The 18,458-nt window shown below is 34.3% G+C and overlaps 10 protein-coding genes across 10 annotated transcripts; 8 read left to right on the top strand and 2 right to left on the bottom strand.

Annotated features, from left to right (window-relative positions):
- Positions 1–995: 995 nt before the first annotated feature.
- On the top strand, positions 996–1,856 carry PEP12 (SNAP receptor PEP12; the record flags this gene model as incomplete). Its single annotated transcript, XM_003684576.1, has 1 exon — positions 996–1,856. One exon carries the CDS (start codon positions 996–998, stop codon positions 1,854–1,856), a length of 861 nt encoding a protein of 286 aa, XP_003684624.1.
- Positions 1,857–1,955: 99 nt separating this feature from the next.
- CIA1 (iron-sulfur cluster assembly protein CIA1) lies at positions 1,956–3,020 on the bottom strand (the record flags this gene model as incomplete). The annotated part of the gene is made up of 1 exon (XM_003684575.1): positions 1,956–3,020. One exon carries the CDS (start codon positions 3,018–3,020, stop codon positions 1,956–1,958), a length of 1,065 nt encoding a protein of 354 aa, XP_003684623.1.
- Positions 3,021–3,468: 448 nt separating this feature from the next.
- On the top strand, positions 3,469–4,560 carry CYC2 (oxidoreductase; the record flags this gene model as incomplete). Its single annotated transcript, XM_003684574.1, has 1 exon — positions 3,469–4,560. The coding sequence occupies one exon, from the start codon at positions 3,469–3,471 to the stop codon at positions 4,558–4,560; it is 1,092 nt and encodes a 363-aa protein (XP_003684622.1).
- A 437-nt stretch (positions 4,561–4,997) lies between these two features.
- Positions 4,998–6,125, top strand: MSW1 (tryptophan--tRNA ligase MSW1; the record flags this gene model as incomplete). Its single annotated transcript, XM_003684573.1, has 1 exon — positions 4,998–6,125. The coding sequence occupies one exon, from the start codon at positions 4,998–5,000 to the stop codon at positions 6,123–6,125; it is 1,128 nt and encodes a 375-aa protein (XP_003684621.1).
- Positions 6,126–6,224: 99 nt separating this feature from the next.
- Positions 6,225–9,149, bottom strand: HIR2 (Hir2p; the record flags this gene model as incomplete). The annotated part of the gene is made up of 1 exon (XM_003684572.1): positions 6,225–9,149. The coding sequence occupies one exon, from the start codon at positions 9,147–9,149 to the stop codon at positions 6,225–6,227; it is 2,925 nt and encodes a 974-aa protein (XP_003684620.1).
- A 599-nt stretch (positions 9,150–9,748) lies between these two features.
- On the top strand, positions 9,749–10,516 carry CKB2 (casein kinase 2 regulatory subunit CKB2; the record flags this gene model as incomplete). Its single annotated transcript, XM_003684571.1, has 1 exon — positions 9,749–10,516. The coding sequence occupies one exon, from the start codon at positions 9,749–9,751 to the stop codon at positions 10,514–10,516; it is 768 nt and encodes a 255-aa protein (XP_003684619.1).
- Positions 10,517–11,165: 649 nt separating this feature from the next.
- CCC2 (Cu(2+)-transporting P-type ATPase CCC2) lies at positions 11,166–14,162 on the top strand (the record flags this gene model as incomplete). Its single annotated transcript, XM_003684570.1, has 1 exon — positions 11,166–14,162. One exon carries the CDS (start codon positions 11,166–11,168, stop codon positions 14,160–14,162), a length of 2,997 nt encoding a protein of 998 aa, XP_003684618.1.
- A 395-nt stretch (positions 14,163–14,557) lies between these two features.
- On the top strand, positions 14,558–15,706 carry CUE5 (ubiquitin-binding protein CUE5; the record flags this gene model as incomplete). The annotated part of the gene is made up of 1 exon (XM_003684569.1): positions 14,558–15,706. One exon carries the CDS (start codon positions 14,558–14,560, stop codon positions 15,704–15,706), a length of 1,149 nt encoding a protein of 382 aa, XP_003684617.1.
- A 941-nt stretch (positions 15,707–16,647) lies between these two features.
- TPHA0C00250 (uncharacterized protein) lies at positions 16,648–17,898 on the top strand (the record flags this gene model as incomplete). Its single annotated transcript, XM_003684568.1, has 1 exon — positions 16,648–17,898. One exon carries the CDS (start codon positions 16,648–16,650, stop codon positions 17,896–17,898), a length of 1,251 nt encoding a protein of 416 aa, XP_003684616.1.
- Positions 17,899–18,221: 323 nt separating this feature from the next.
- On the top strand, positions 18,222–18,392 carry TOM6 (Tom6p; the record flags this gene model as incomplete). The annotated part of the gene is made up of 1 exon (XM_003684567.1): positions 18,222–18,392. One exon carries the CDS (start codon positions 18,222–18,224, stop codon positions 18,390–18,392), a length of 171 nt encoding a protein of 56 aa, XP_003684615.1.
- Positions 18,393–18,458: the final 66 nt, after the last annotated feature.

The raw sequence follows: 18,458 nt of genomic DNA, 5'->3' as shown, positions 1-18,458 counted from the left end.
AATGTATGGCTTAAAAATTCCTCAAATGTGTTATTCAACAATGGCTTACAGTTCCATTAATAACGAATGGCAACGAAAGTAAATTAATATTCTAATATACTATTAATCTGAAAAATAATCGATATATTTTTCACAAGCTCAATAAATTTCCATAACATGTTTTAAAAATATTACAGCATGAATAAAACTCGCTGAAAAGAAAACGAAAACTGCATAGATTTTTATGCTGCAACAATACAGCACATGTTTACAACTCTGAAGCAAACTAGTTATTGTCTCATTAAACCAAACCAAATGAAATGAAGTAAATTTGACTGTTGCAAAAAAGAAACTTGATCCATCGGTGATTTATATATCACATGACACATAAATCAGGACTCAATATAACGTTAATGGTTACTGTCCTGTAACTAATGCAGATGTAGTCAAACAGGTAACTTGAATGACAACCGTAAGGTTGTCATATGGACACTAGCATTAATATATCATAACCACTATGAATTATTTTGTATGTATATTCATATCTAACTAGAAATTGAATCGAAATCCAACTAGAAATTGTATCCGTAAATCAATCAACGAGGCAGATGTATAAAACACCTTAGATTCCTCTTCTCCAGTATATAGCATTACCTTGAATAAACAAAAATGTCCTCCATAAGATCCACAATCCTTATTATTTGTGTATCACTTGTAACCTTTTATACATCTATATTTCTTTAACAGGTTTATAAAGACAATGGCGCTTATTTCTGACAATCACTTCTTTAAATTGAAACCTGGTACTCAAAATTTAAAAGGAGCATATTTAATGAAGACAGACATTAAAAGAAAGATAAGTTTAAAAGTCGTAAATATAGATCATTAAGAAGTGATACGTTTGGCTAGTATAGTTGATGGTAAGTACATCAACGTCTGAGTTTGCTTGTTAGGTTATTATTACTATTATATATATATAGATATATTTCAGCGGATTAGAACTGTTATAATACAATATGCAACCTGATTTTGATTCTCAAGATGACTCTGGGGTTAATAAGTACAGTGACTCCCCGGAATTTGATGCGTTAAAGGATCGTATAATTGAGCAGTTGTTTGAAATCAATGGGCAGATAAACACCATTAACCAGTTTAGTTCAACTTTGGAAAAGTTTTTGAATAATGAGGGAGATAATTCTCTAAATGTAAAAGTTATAGATAACATTGATAAAAAAGCTATTCAAAATATTGAAAAGATTAAAGGGCTGATAAGTGTAATAAATGAAGAAGTTTGTAAAGTTGAGAAGATCGAGGTTGCAGAGCTGAACCAACTACAAATAATTGCAAAGGATAAAATAATAAGAGATATACGTTCTTCCATAAAAGAGTTTCAGAATTTACAAAAACGTTACACTGCGTTGATAAAAAGAATCAATGAAAAGGCTAGACTTCAATTGGAGAATAAACATGCATTGTTAGTCGAAGAAGAAAATGAGGCAACTCAGCATGTAGGTCAAGCTCCAGTACAAATACAAAACAAAAATATAGTCATTCCAAGAGAAAGTATTAATAATGAAGAATTTGCATACCAACAGAATCTGATACGACAAAGAGATGAAGAGATTATAAATATTGAAAGAGGTATAACTGAAATAAATGATATTTTTACTGATCTCAGTAACGTTATCCAAGATCAAGGTATGATTGTTGACAACATTGAAGCAAATATTTATTCTACTTTGGATAATACCCAGTTAGCATCTAATGAATTAAATAAAGCAATGAGATACCAAAGAAAATCAAGCAAATGGTGTTTGTATTTGTTGATGATCTTAACAATAATGCTTTTTTTTATGATGTTAGTTATTCTTATTTAGTGGAGTTACGTATTATATAGTTACTGTCAGTAGTATATAAATATGAAATTAGTATGAAAATTAAACATCTTAAAGTTTCTTCAACCTATTAACATGCATTTAGTTTTTATTTACATTCCACATGTTTACGTGCCCATCATCACTAGCACTCAATAATAGTGTTTCATCGTTATTATTCTTTATCCACTTGATACAATTGATTTCAAAAAATGTATGACTTTTCTCATTCTTCTCTATGCAATTCCACTTACCTTTCAAAGTCTCATCTTCCTTGTATATAGCTATGACACCATCAGAACCAGCACTTGCAATTAAACCATCATCATTCCAACATACGCTATAAACAGGACCGGAGTGTACTGGAGGAAGTGTTGACTCACATATCCAAATATCTTCCGAATCTTCATTGACTCCATCGAATTTCCAAACTTTAACTTTTGCATCATCACTGCCGCTACAAAGTCTCATAGAATCGTTTTTTTCAACAGATGAATGTTCAAAATCTGAACACCAAACTGTGCCCTCGTGGCCATTTAAAACAGCTGCACACTCCCAGTCTTCATCAAACTCCTTCCATACTCTGATCGTATCATCATAGGAACTTGAAGCTAAAACATTTTGTGTTGGGTGCCAAACAACGTGTTTAATATCTTGGCTATGTTCTTGGAGAACACTAACACATTCATATTCTTCACCAACTTCATCAGCTTCCCAAATCCATACACTCTTATCTCTGGAACAAGTAGCTAAAAAGTATCCATCTTGGGACCAAGCTACACTCTTAACCTCGTTCTCATGGCCTTCGATAATAGCTAATAAATCCATTGAAAAATTATTTCCAGCAACCTCGTCCTCTTGATAATCTTCTTTGGACCAAATCGAGATTGTAGAATCAAAAGATCCTGCGGCAAGAATGTTGGAGTTTGGTCTCCATGCCACAGATCGTATTGTTTTTTTATGTGCACTATCATCTAATTCATCTAGTAATCGATTGTCATCATCATCGTTTTCTTTATTCTTTTCATCAATGTCATCTGAACCTATATCACCAATTCTTAAGATCTTAATGCGTAGATCAGACGATGCAGTTGCAAGAAGTCCAGAAGAATAGTCAATACTCCATATTTTGTCGTTATGCAACTTAAATGATCTCAGTAACTTCATTATTGTGGGACTTGAAGATATATATCTATTGATGGTCTCTGCAATTAAATGCGCTTAGTATTGCTAGTAGAGTATTGGATACCAATGAAGATTAAAAGATTGTTTAAACTCTAATATCACGTCGTTTATCTGAAAATCTGAACTTCAAAACAGCAACTCTATTAATACTAGTTGTTACATTGTTATGTCCTCCATTTATAATATTAGTAATTGCAATTAATGAGGTGGTTTTTGGAATTGATATTTCCGTTGCGATGACTAAAGTGAAATAGTTTCAACAAATGACAAAATAATCAGGAGTATTAAAAGAAGTGATAGTTTCAAGTTATTTAATATAGGAGCACTACATTTATTGAGATTGTATTTGAGGTCACATTAGTTCAAAATGTTGACATATTGAAGGGGATAGTACTATTTGTTAATTGAAGCTCCGTAGTTATCTTAAAACATGTTTCTACAAAAATCATTTGTGCGATTATATTCTCTTAATGCATTGAAATCAACTTCACGGTTCAATTGGAAAAGACATAAAGTGATATATGGGTTATCTTGCGGGGCTCTATCGTTCTCAATATATATGGCGTATAACTCACTGTCTCGATTCAATGATTCTCCAAACCTGTCAACTGATCATTTTACAAAGTATAGAATTAGCTACAAGAAAGACATTGATGAAGAACATTTTTTATTAGAATTGACACCTATCTTGACACAGAATCAGAATTTGTGGCAGATAATAGGATCTACAAAAATTTGGTCAGTAGAAATAAAACAACCTGAAATTATGGTTGTTAGAAACTATACTCCCTTGCCGTTTTATTTTGATGCTTCTGCAGGCCAGATACAGTTGCTGAAAGATGGAGAGAATGCCGATGGTAAACTAATGTTCTATTTAAAACAATATAAAAATGGTGAAGTTGCAAGATGGATACATGGTCTTGGTATTAACGATACCGTGGAGTTGCGAGGACCTTATATAGAATACGAATTCCCAAATCCTAACCATGAGATGAAGAGAGATAGAAATATATTAAAGGATCTAGAAAAAACTACTCATGCAACTGAACAAAAGCAAATATTCAAATACGAACCACTGAATATTCTAATGTTTACAGCAGGTACAGGTGTAGTACCTGCTTTGCAGTTGCTCTTGACAGAATCTCCATTTTATGGAACTATGCATCTTTTCCATTCCTGTAAGACCAAATCAGAATTGGGACCTCTTTCTAAATATTTAGACGTCCTTGATAAACAAAATAGAATAAAACTGCACATGCATGAATCTAGTAAGGGCGGAAACATCAAGGATGTCAATATCAAGGAACTGCTAAACCAAATCCCAGAACCAGTTCCATATAAAGAAATGAAATCGAATGGACCTCACAATAATAATACTAACCCTTCGTTAGCGTTGGTTTGTGGACCTGATTCATTCATCACAACAGTTGCTGGTGAGAAATACGATTTTTCGCAGGGACCAGTTGGCGGTCTATTGAAGGAAAAAGGCTGGGACAATCAAAATGTATATAAATTTCCATAATCTCATGTGTACATATATGAAATATAAATTTTGTAAATAAATAGAACAAAATTAAAGTCATTAGAAACATCTTAAAGAGAAATCAAATACAGATTGGTACAGAAAACTGACATCGATAAGGTAGCGATGAGATCTAGCTCTCGAGATCTTTGCAATGAAGAGGGCCTTTTTATGGAAATCTGGAAAAACACGAATATGTAAAATTGCAACAAGAGCTCATCTCTAAATCATACAAATATCTAGAGCTTAGTATCTTTCTAGTTAGGTTAAAAGGAAATCGCCTTACTACTCACTTAGTTAACATTGTTGTTGGTTAATAACTTTTATTCCAAATTTGGGTTTTAATTGAATGCCAACGAAATAATTGGAGGTCATAGTGTATTAAAGGATACTTTTGAAAAGTATTAAATCTATCGCTACAAAATTAATAAATTGAGATGCTAAGAAGAGGTTTAAGGATAAATCATTTCTCTAGAAGGTTTTCTAGTACTGTAAAAGAAATTGATTATAAATTGAATGGCCAAGATATTCCTGATGATGCTACAGTTTTTAGCATGGTGCAACCTACGGGGAAATTTCATTTAGGGAACTATCTAGGGGCGACTAGAGCTTGGAAGGATTTATGTGATCTTAAAAAGGATAACCAAAGGCTAGTTTTTGGTGTTGCTGATTTACATGCAATAACTATTCCAAAGCAAGATGTTACAGAGTTCAGATTGTTCAGGGAAGAAGCATTAGCAAGCATTCTTTCAATGGGTGTTGATCCAGAAAAGGCCATAGTAATGCATCAATCACACATACCACAACACTCGCAATTACATTGGATATTATCTACATTTACATCAATGGGCTATTTAAATAGAATGACACAATGGAAATCAAAATCAAATATCCATAAGAATAATGTTTCTGAAGCAGACTTGGGTAGTGTAAAATTAGGACTATTTTCTTATCCAGTTCTGCAAGCTGCAGATATTTTACTTTATAAATCTACGCATGTCCCAGTCGGTGATGATCAAACTCAACATTTAGAGCTGACTAGAAGCCTGGCCCTACTTTTTAATAGGACTTATAAAACAAATTATTTCCCAGTGCCAGTTACAACTTTGACTCCAACCAAAAAGATATTGAGTTTGAATAATCCAGAGAAAAAAATGTCAAAAAGTGATCCTAATCAACAAGGTGTCATTTATGTCAATGATGAACCAGAACAGATTACTGTCAAAATAAATAAGGCATTAACTGATAATATATCTGATAGGTTTTATTATGACAATGAAAATAGACCAGGTGTTTCAAATCTAATAAATATTGTCAGTGGAATCCAGAGAAAAGAAATTCCTGAAATCGAGAAGGATATTTCAAATATAAATAACTACAGAGATTTTAAAAAATATGTAAGTGAAATAATAATAGAAGAATTAAGAACTCCAAGAAAAAATTTCAAAAGATTAATGAAGGAGCCAGATTATTTAAAGTCAATTGTAGATTCCGGGAATCGGAGAGCAAGAGCTATTGCAGAAAAAAATATTAACGATATCATGAAGATTATGGGTTTAAATTAATCCAAAGAAAACATGAAAGGTATCAGTATCTCGTGTAAATACTGTAAATATACAATCTACTGATTAATGCAAATATTCTATTACTTATCTAAAATATAATTATACGATATCTTTTATAATTCCAATAGCAGAAGCATAACTTGTTGTAATTCTTTGTATTTGTCTTATATCCGAACAAGCTGCCAAAACACTTTCTAGTAAAGTTTTTCTTGTTTCACCTCCTAGTTTACTATTCTCAATATCGCCACCATTATACAACCATTGTAAAACATCATTTAGACGATCGACATAACCCAATTCACTGATACGTAAACAATAAAGAACTAGTAATCTTGAAAATTCTTTTGATTCTTCTAACTTTAAAGTTACTAAAATTCTATTTTCAAGATGTGATAGTGTTACGATCTCCTCGATATTTTCAAAACCTTCTTTCATTAAAATTGTTCTTGCAAATCTTTGTAAGTTCTTTATGCGTCCCTTCCTAATCAATTCATCATTTGTTTTACGTTCCATATAATTTACAATACTATCTGTCTCGTTATTAATTAATTGCATTATTTCTGAAGCACCTGAGTTATCAGTCTTATCAAGTTTATTTGTTTTCAAACTTGAAAAATTGGTCTGGTTCGTCATGTCCCAGTATTGAGATCCATATGCCCACCAGCCATCACTAATCAAAGCCCATGTTTCCATGTCTCTGTCAAACATATAGCCATCCCCATTACTTAGTGTAACTAGTGGTATTCCTTTATCAGTAACACAACAAACTGTAATATTTTCTGCACGAGTTAAAATATCGTCTGAATACCTTAAGGATGGGTTTAATAATGGGTAAATTGTAGTGCAAGGGAATGATAATTTTAATTGTTCTAAATCCCAGCAATATAACTCTCCAATACATGTCACACAAAGTAAATATTTAGATGACGCTTCTAGAAAACTACATGGAACACCTAAAACTAGAGGAGGTAGCATCCTCTTACCAGAATCAGAATATACATATATTATACCATCTTCTGTAGCACAGGCCCAAAAAAAATCTCCCGCAGCACATATCGTTACAAATTTAGGAATGAAATCTTTAAATATTTGCTTGCTTGTTTCTTTAGCCTTGGAATTTAAAGTTATGATGGTTGGTTTTTGTTCATTACCTGTTCCATTTTTCACATCGAGCACTAAATTTTTATTCGATACGGGACTGTATTCAAAAGATGCTCTAATTTTTGGAGTGCCCAACCTTACTCTTGAAAATGAAACGTTCGATAGTAATAAACCATTATCAAGAAAGTCCATTGATTCTAGGTCTTTTTTCTGTCTTTTCTTAATTATCTCACCATTTGCATCTTCTTTCGGTTTTCTCCTCAAATCTTTTGGAACATTATAAGCAGGAGAGTTAAAGTCCATCGATGAATTCTTCAAGGTAACAGTTTGAGAGTCATTTTTTTTCTGAGGTTTCTTTGATAGATTATTTATTACATTTTTTTTAGCATCTTGATCTTTTGGCAAATTTGAATTCTCTTGAATTTTATTAACTGGCATCGTTTGAGAACTTTCGACTAGATTTTGTTCCACCGAAAGGTCAGCACGCGATTTATTTTCTTCTTGTGATTTAGTAATTGAGCTTACCTCTGTGGATAAGGTTTTTGTTGCCAGATCTGTTGATGAATCATCTGTTTTATCAGAAATTAAAACGCCAGAATTTTCAGACTTGATGTTTTTGGAATCATTATTTTCTACCTTTATTTTAGCAGCAGCAGATTTATCAACTAAGTCTTCAAGTTCTGGTAAAAGAATATTCTTATTCAAAAGAGATTCAACTTCAGATGCCGGCAAAGCTTCGCCCAGATCAGCATGTTGAAATGCAAAATTGTATAATACATTATCATTTGAGACAGCGAATATTGTTAAACCATCATCGGCCCATATAATGTCATTTATTGGTGAATCTGATACCTTTAACGCATTGAATAATGGCTTGACACGCTTTGTATTCCACACTACAATCGTTCCTTCCTTGCTCCCAGAAGTAGCTAGTAGGTTGTATCTAGTTCTAGTATTCTTCTTTGTATTTAGTTTATCATAAATAATTGGTGAAAATTTCAAGACAGTGTTCTTTAGGAATGGCGGTGTAACTAAAGTAGTAATAACCTTAGACGTATCATTTCTATCTAGAAATACAGTTGAATCTGAACTCGTCGGTAAATGAGCATTTGTTTGTGAATTGTTATTGGTGCTATTATTCTTTACATTATTGGTTGCATTTTCATCTGTTGAGTGCGCTGAGATGTAATTTATTAAAGGATAAAAATTTGCAGAAGGCGGCATGTTAATTTTATAATTGAGTGGGTATATATTAACTTTTTTCTGCAAAGTTTTTATTAATTTATAATTACCATCAGATTTTATTTGATAGAATCTAACGGATTGATCCAAGGATAACACTGTGAATATCTGGCCCATTGGGTCGACTATACCTGTAATTGGTTGAATTGCATCAACAAACGTTATTTCTGATAATTTTTTCATTGTCTTTGAACTAAACAGTAAGACTTTGTTTTTATTATTTATGAGAATGAAAATAATATTCAATTTAGGATCGTATTTCACATCAGTGACTGTAGAAGATAATTTCTTACCTTGATACAACACTTTTGGCTTCGGTTTAATTTTATTAGCAGGATTACAGTTATTATACCAATCCTCATAATATATTAGTTTGTAGTAAGAACCCACAATCAAAGTCTTGGTACCTTTACTATTTTCACAATGAGTGATATATTTCAGATTGTTATATCCTACATGGTTTGTATTCTTCACTGTAATTATTTCTGATAAATCGAGACTAAAATCTTCACTTAACTCACCAATATCGATTCTATCGAATGCGGCATCAATAAGCTTCTGTTGCGACCATACAACCATATTACCGTCATCTCTTATTAAGACCAATTTACCATCAATCGAATCCAATGCATTCACTGAACTAGTGTTACTTATCCCTATAGGGTACTTCAATAACTTCATTTCGATACTATTTTGAATTTAAGGTATTTCTCTTCCAGTTTTCTATTCTAGTTCCACTTAAGATTATTCAATGACTAACCAAAAAAATAACGGAAAAACCACAACTTCTGGAATCCTACGCTATAACCATCTACAATGTCTTATATATAGTTTACTATACTTGACCTTTATCGATTTTCCAACTCATGAACCTATGTCTATATAAGATAGTTGTTTACCTGTTTTTGTATAGTGGGTCTGTTTTTTCGATTCCCAATTTTCAGTGGGAAGTAAAATTCGAAATCTAATAAGAAAATTTAAAATGTTACTGGTGAATATATAAGTAGAATTACTTTTAATATGATTTATCAGAATAGAAGGTTGTATAGTTGGATATTGTACATCAACCTGAGTTGTAATAGGTTGGATCGAATCAGTGGACATTAGCTTTTATCAGTTTTTAGGTTTTCTACGTGAAAATTAAACGACTAAGTTGAGATACAGATAGACGTCGTGCTTTAATTTTCTTTGCAAATAGAGAAGTCTTTATAGATAAACTTAACATTGTTGATTGATTTATACTTGCTACTAGATATAAGCTACCAGATAGAACTACTATAATGGCAGACGAGACTGTTGATGTCAAGATGCAAGATACTAGCAAGCCGGATGTGGGTGAAGAACTAGAACGAGAGACAGATTCCTCAGAGTACGTTGAAATGTGGATCGATTTGTTTCTAAGTAGAAAAGGAAATGAATATTTTTGTGATATCGATCCAGATTACATTACCGATAGATTCAATTTGATGAACTTACAGAAAACTGTCACTAAATTCACACAAGTTATACAGTATATCATTGACGAATTAGATGAAAGTATCTTAGAGAAATTATCACCAACTAAATTAGAACAATTAGAGGCAGATGCACGTAAGGTGTATGGTTTAGTACATGCCCGTTATATCATTACTATAAAAGGCCTCCAATCGATGCTAGAGAAATACAAAGACGCCGACTTCGGGAGATGTCCAAGAGTATACTGTAACTTCCAACCACTTTTACCAATGGGTCTATACGACGTTCCTGGTATGGACAGTGTCAAGCTATATTGCCCATCTTGTGAGGACCTGTACCTTCCAAAATCGTCAAGACACAACACTGTTGACGGTGCTTACTTCGGTACAAGTTTCGCAGGTATGTTCCTACACACTTTCCCAGAAACAGTCCCAAAACATCCAACCAAAAAATACGTTCCAAAGATATTTGGATTTGAATTGCACAAACAAGCACAATTAGCTCGTTGGCAGGAACTCCAAAGACTGAAATTGGAGAAACATTTACAAGAAATCGACGTCGACTTGTCGAAGAACGGAGGATTCAAAAACTAATGAAAAGGAATAATTTATGTTGCACAACCAAGCCAACAAGAATATAATGTATGTATGTATGTATGCATATACTTAGAACTAAAGATTTATGTAACTGTATGTATAAACTGAATGCATTACCATAAAAATAAGAATAACCAAATTCTAATTCAATTGTCTCAACTTAATAAATTAAAAACGCCAACAAAGGTCGGTATAATATAACCTGGAACCACAACAATGGTGATGACAATGATGCTGTCTAATTGGATGGCTATACCTAGTGATTGCCTGTAAGGGAAGGTACACTTCATCGTATTATACCGCAAAGACAATGAGGTGTAATGTCTTATAAAAGCCTTCAAGAACAAATTCAACCGAAAAGCTCCGTTAAAGGACCTCATCGAATAGTTATTTGATAACAACCCTTTCGACATTAATGGTTTTATAAACTATGCAAACACAGGTTGAATGCAACAATAGATTTTTAAAATATATTGATATATAAAAGAGGTGTGTATTTCATTGATAGTTGACTTGTTTTGTTGTCTTTTACGCTGGCTCTAAGTAACGCAACTGTCGCTATTAGCGCATAAAAGAACTAAAAAGGGTGCAAATTTGGTTATTAGGACATTTTAATAACTGAACGGCAAAGGTTAAGTAGATAAGCATGAAGGAAGCTGTGTTCCATGTTGGTGGCATGACCTGTAGTGCATGTAGCAATGCCATTATTAAACAGGTTGGTAAACTGGAAGGTGTTGATACCTGTGAGGTGTCTCTTATGACCGATGAATGTCGAGTGAAGTTCGATGAAGGGCAGCTGACTAAAGATGTGGTCCTAGAGTGTGTGGAGGATTGTGGGTTTAGCTGTGAGTTTATTAAGGAAACTAGCGTTACAGGTGTGGTTGGGAACGAGACTACAGTTAAAGCTGTGCTGTCTGTACAAGGTATGACGTGCAGTGCCTGTTCGTCGGCAATTGTGAAGCAAGCAGGGCAGTTAGCCGGCGTCGTGTCTGTAGAGGTGTCGCTGGTTACTGAGGAATGTCATGTTGTTTTTGATAAATCGATGATTGATGCAGCTACTGTTCAAGAGTGCATTGAGGATTGTGGGTTTGGTGCGGGAATAATGTCTGTCAATGAAACTATGGCGAGTGATTTGTCTTCTGGTAAGATAAAGACCACTACATTAAAATTGGTTGGATTAAATGAAAACTCAGATGTCTCCGAATTGGAAAGTTTTTACAACGACACGGATACTAATGGTAAGATATATGATGTTGATGTCATTAACGCTACAGCTAATATTCAATACAACACTTCTGTCATTGGAATACGAAAAATTATAGCCAGTCTCGAAACATTTGGTTACTCAGTACTGCTGGGAAATGATTTGGACAATGACGACCAATTAAGAATGTTATCCAAGGTTAAGGAAATCCAATTTTGGAGATTAAACCTTATCAAAGCACTAAGTATATCGATTATCGTTTTGTCAATCTACATGTTTGTGCCCATGTTTTCTCCATCCCTGGTAAAAAATAAGGTGTTCCCATATAAGCAGGTGACATTCATTCCCGGATTGTTCTATCGTGATATAATCGGATTGATTCTCACTAGTTATATTCAATTTGGAGTGGGTTTGTTCTTCTATAGGTCTGCTTGGAGTGCATATAAACATGGATCGGGTACGATGGACACTCTGATATGCATCTCAACTACATTAGCGTATACCTTCTCAGTATACTCCATATTGGACAACCTTGGAAATAATGACGAAATGCAAACTCTACCTAATATCCAATTTGGTACATCTGTTATGCTGGTAACATTCATATCATTTGGTAAATTGCTTGAAAATAAGGCAAAGTCAAAAACTTCTACTGCATTATCAAAACTGATCAATCTTTACCCATCTTCTTGTGAAATAGTGGAAGAAATTGATGGTACTGAGTTGTTTACTACACTCCCATCTGAGTTCCTCGAGGAAGGAGATAATATTGTTGTCAAAGCTGGTATGAAAATTCCTGCAGATGGTATAATTACGAAAGGTATCACCGAGATTGATGAATCATTCATGACAGGTGAAGCTATATTGGTTACTAAGACAATAGGTGACCAAGTTATAGGTGGAACAGTTAATGGCCCGGGACATTTCTATTTCCAAGCAACTCGGGTTGGAAATGACACACAACTTTCGCAAGTCATCAAGACTATGAAGGATGCTCAATTATCTAAAGCACCTATTCAAAGGTACTCCGACTATCTTGCATCTATCTTTGTTCCAGTAATTTTACTACTCTCTATAATTACGTTTACATTTTGGGTCGTTGTTTGCTTAAAGTCGCAGCATATACCCAGTGTCTTAGGAGAAAATACGCATGGCAAATTTTACATTTGCTTACAGATTGCAATCTCTGTTGTAGTTGTTGCGTGCCCTTGTGCATTAGGTTTGGCTGCTCCGACTGCAATCATGGTAGGTACAGGAACAGCAGCTGAAAATGGTATTTTGATAAAAGGTGGTGACAAGATTGAAATGTACGATAAAGTCGAAGTATTCTTGTTTGATAAAACAGGTACTCTAACAACTGGTGCAATGGAAGTTCAAAAGTTTGTAACTGCTTCAAATATTCTATCTGATAATAAAATTAATGCCATTGCAAAAGTTGTCTCCGAAATGAGCGATCATCCAATATCGAAGGCAATTGTAAGGTATTGTGACAAGATATTGGAGGATAATTCTGATAAAATTTACCGTCCAAAAGTTTTGGATTCAGAAATAATCGTCGGAAAGGGCATTTCTTGTACTGTTGAAATCGATAATGAGAAACATAGTGTTGCCATTGGTAATAGAAAGATGATGCCACAGGATTCTGAACTATTTATGGAGACTCCTGATGAAATTTTTTCTATATCATATTTACTACTGGATGATAAAGTAGTTGGTAAATTTACAGTCGCAGACACTGTTAGAAGTGATGCATATGAAACAATACAATATTTGAATAATCATGGCTACGAATGTTATATGATTACAGGTGATATAAGCAACTCTGCATTGCATATCGCATCATTAGTAGGCATTGACTTCAACAACGTTTTCAGCGAAGTGACACCTGGGGGGAAATCGGATATCGTTGAACAAATAAAAACCAAAACCGGTAAGTATGTTGCATTTGTGGGAGATGGTATAAACGACTCACCCGCTTTAGTCCTGAGTGATGTGGGTATATCTATTTCGACAGGAACTGATATTGCCATCGAAGCAGCAGACGTTGTTATTATAGCAGACGAGCAGAATAAATTACCTGCAATGAAAAAAGTTGTCTATGCGCTAGACCTGTCGAAGAAAACATTCAAAAGAATAAAATTAAATCTTTTCTGGGCATTATTTTATAACACATTTATGATTCCTATTGCCATGGGTCTTCTGTTGCCTTGGGGCATCACATTACATCCGATGTCGGCTGCATTTGCAATGGCGATGAGTTCAGTCAGTGTTGTTTTCAGTTCATTATCGTTGAAACAATGGAAGCCATTCCCATTAGATAGTCAAGGATTACAGAGAGAAGACAAAGAGTCTTTCATCAAGAAATGTTTGAGAGTATTCAGCTTTGGTTCATCACGTTCTCGCATCGAAGACCTCGAATTACAAACTAATTTAGTGTAAGGAAATACAGAATATCATCGCACAGCTAAAGGGTAAATATATAGCAAACTATAAAAATAACTAATATGTAATGAAATAATATAATTGAAGCTACTCTTTCATCTATTTCTGACATTTCACTATCTGTCATTCACCATGTACGCTGTCACACGCTCTACTTTTAAAGGAGTCGAATTAAGATACAAAAAATGACAAAAATCATGATAGAATATACAGTTTGATCTTGATAACGGTTACGGATTAATTTAAATGAGAATATAATAGTAATCTGGCAAACGTATATAGTCAATATAATTGAATATCCTGTTTGTGTTCTACTAATTATAAGCTGGTCAAAGGACAGGAGCAACACTCTTATCCTAGTCAAAGCAACAAAAAAACATACGTGAATCAGAATGTCAGAAAAAGAATTGGATATTAATGCAATAGCAGAAGATGTTGAAGATATTTCATTAGAAGAAGAAAAAGCAACTCCAGAAGAGGAAGTGAAGCTTGTTAATGAGCAGATGGAAGAAGAAGAAGTGAACCCTGAAACGAAGAATGATGCAGAAGAAGACTCAGCCCCACCTCTTCCAGCAAGGAAGCCAACTCCGGAATTAGCATCAGAAGTCCAAGATATTAACCCATTATTTAGACAGTTGAAAGATGCCTTCCCAAGTATTGAAGATGTTTATATTAATACAGTATTGATTGCCTCCCAGGGCGACATGGACAAGTCATTCAACGCCATGTTATACTTATCTGATCCAAAGGATAGTGGCATTACAGTTCCTAGTACTCCTCTTTCTAAGAGTTCTACACGCAAGGATAATAGAAGTGCAATGAGCCAGTATGAACAAGATGAATTATTAGCACGTCAATTGAGTGAGAAATTCAACTCCTCTAAAACCGGAAGGAAGTATGAACGTGATGAGCAACAAAGGAGTGACCAAAGAAGAAGAGAACGTCAAAGAAGACAAAACAGTCAATTAACCGCTGCTGAACGTCGTGAGTATTACGATGAGGGAGACGATAGTTGGTCGCAGTTTCTTGAGAAGGACCTGCCAGAAATCAAAGACATGGCCAACAAGCAAATCCAAGAGACAGCCCAAAAGTTGAACAATTGGTTTGGCGGCGTCAAGAAGAATTTATCGAATATGTCCGATGAATATGGTAACCCAGATAGCTATTACGATGAAGATGTAAGAAGAACGGCCGGCGGTAATGCTCAAAGACCACAATCAAAAGAAAGATTCAATTCATTTGGTGCCAGAGTTGGCGACGATTCATTAGAGCGTCATGGTATCTCATTACGCACAGACGATGGCTATGAAGATATCCCGCCACAGTTGCCAACTAGAACCAGAACAAAGGATTCTTTTGAGAATAAAGGGAGTGTGACACCAGAACCTAAGAAGAACGTCGTTGCACAAACCACATACATCGATACCCCAGAGAACAAGAAATACCAAGCCATAACCCCGGAACCAATACCAGGCAAGATTCAAATGAATGTCAACCCAGATGATGATGATTTTCTAATCAACAGTGACGATGAGATATAATCAAGAAAAGGAAATAAGTGTAATGAATCTCACCTCAACTCAACACAGCAGCAACAGTCAAGAATAATTACAAATAATTACAAATCGTTATTAGCTGCATGCAATAGTGCGTATCCTAATCACCCGTAACAGTGTATAGATATAATAATAATGCAATAGTTTTATAGCATTGGTAAAACCTTATTAGCACATATATACCATGACATGTACATGTGCTTTGACTGATCACTTACTGTCACTTTAGGATCACGGTCCCGACCAGTCATCTTACACGAAACAGCGTTTCTTTACGAACCGCAACCTCTCCCCTATATCCGGGTGAACAGCTTTCCTCCGGGTAACACAACATTTTCCGTATTTTTGCGATGAAAAATATATTTTTTCATCGTTTTTCATCATTTTTTTTTCAGAAATAACACAACGCAACATAGAGGCACTCACTAGCCTATTTGGTATTTGGTCTTAAGTAATTAGTTACAAAAATTGAATCCAGTAAATGCACTAATTATATCACTCATTTGAGTTATCTCACGTCCTTACTTTCTCTGAGTTACATATTAATTGGACACTTAATTTATTCATTTGAGTCCATTCATTAGATTGATTTCCAAGAAGTCACATATCAGAAAGTATTACTGCTTGATTTTTATTTTGGTTCTGCATAGGGTTGCCCAATATAGAGAAGACTCCTTTGAACCATTTCTAGAATTAGAACTTCAGCAAACTGATTGCTGTTGCGTCTTTACGAAAAAAGACAGGCAGGAAATTAAGTGCGAAATTTATATATATATATTCTTATATATATATATATAAAAATTAAGTGTAGAAAGGTAGATAAACTTCAACAGCATTGGAATAACCTTAAAAAAATTGTGTCGTGTGTGGACGTGTTTTACAATTGAATACAAACATATAAATATAAAAGGAACGATAATAGTTAAATGCAGAACATCGTTACACAAGTTTCACAAGGTAATGAAGCTGCAACTGCTTTTGCAAATGCCTCTAATGATCAATACAATGATGAGGAGAATGGGAATTCGTTGATTCACTTAAATATTCAAGAACATCATTATTTCCTAACAAGAGATCAACTTATGTCGTTATCTGAGTCGCTGTTGTTATGTTTATTTCCATCAGGTGTATTTTTAGATAGAATGGGACAGGTTATATCTAATTTAACTCCTAACGATGAAGTCTATATTTCCGATTTTGCACCACTCTGCTTCGAATATATGATGGACGTTTATTTAAAGGCTTACGATGATTTAATTAATTATCCAGTGGCCAGTTGTTTTAATATTTCACCTGACAAGTCAATGAATAACACTAACGTTAACAATGCATATATGCAGCCATCTGAGGATGAACTGCTACATGAAAAGCCTGTGATTATTGTTTTAAGAGAAGATTTAGATTACTACTGCGTTCCGCAAGTTAAATTCCAATTTGAAATCGATCCACATTTATCACAGCAGATTACCGATGGAGATCTATTACATCATTTGATGAGCGAGATTAAGATAGCTGCTGGCAATTATCTTTCTTCAAAGACATTAATATTCGACGGTTTAAAATCATCGAATAAAACCAAAAATATTCTGAATAGCTTCAATGCCGCTGATGACAGTACTTTGAAACAGAGTGAAAATGAAGAAGATAAAGAGGAGGATGCAAAATTAGGCGCTGCAGAACAACATTTGATGGATATGTTATGTTCGAGTGGATTTGGCATAGATTCTCAATGGGGGAATAGAACGCAAGAACATGGCAAGACGATAATTAGTTCTTTGTCGGTTTGTCGTTTGTATAATGAAACAACAGAAGATTTTAGGGATAAGTATAATGAGTCGATTAAGCAATGGGAACAAAGTAATGCAAAAGAAGAGAAAAGCCCGCTTCATAAACCTGAATTATATGATTTAGTTGAGAAGCCTGATTTAAATACCAAATTATTATTGTTCTGGAGAAAGCCTGCAAGAAAATGTTGGTGGGGTGGTGAAAGTGTTAATTTAAATGTCGAAGTTTACGGAAACTATATAGAGACATCATCCGATGATGGTGTTAAAACCATTAGGCTTGTGGCTCCTTTAAAAGATGATGGATCCGAATTAAGAAAAATCACAATTCCGTTGAAACTACACATCCGTAGAGTTTGGACTCTTGAACTGAGTTTGATTGGGATGCAATAGTGTTCGCAATTGTACTAAAACAGCATAGGCATCAAAATAGAAATACATTCATGTATATACATATATATAGATGTAATAAAGCTTTAACGAACGAATTTCATACATATATAAATACAAACATATTATTGTCACATTTCACGACCGCATAAAAAAACACAGGAACTTCAACAACAGCACTTTGCAATCGGCAGTGCGGAAAAAGAATAAATGCACACAAGTAAAAGGATCAAACTTATAAATGAGGTGCAACATTGCTTGTATCAGATATGTGTTGTCCTTAATGAGAACAAGCCACGTTAGAGTAAGAATCGATAAACATTAGAATGTCAGGTATTTTCAACGTGCCAGGAGCAGCCCCAACGAAACCAAAATCCAAATTCGAAGAATTCAAAGAATCACCCATGTTCACAGTTCTTGTGAATAGTGTTTTCTTTGTCGCTGGAGTTGCATTCATTCAATCTCCATTGATGGAAATGCTAGCACCTGAGTTATAAGAAACACCGCTTCCATTTCACATCTGACGCACACGCACGCATGCTCAGCCTAGCGCCATGTAGATA

The sequence above is a fragment of the Tetrapisispora phaffii genome, chromosome 3, assembly GCF_000236905.1.
Source record: "Tetrapisispora phaffii CBS 4417 chromosome 3, complete genome".
NCBI classification, from domain to species: Eukaryota; Fungi; Ascomycota; class Saccharomycetes; order Saccharomycetales; family Saccharomycetaceae; genus Tetrapisispora; species Tetrapisispora phaffii.
This window is presented reverse-complemented; position numbering and strand designations above follow the sequence as displayed.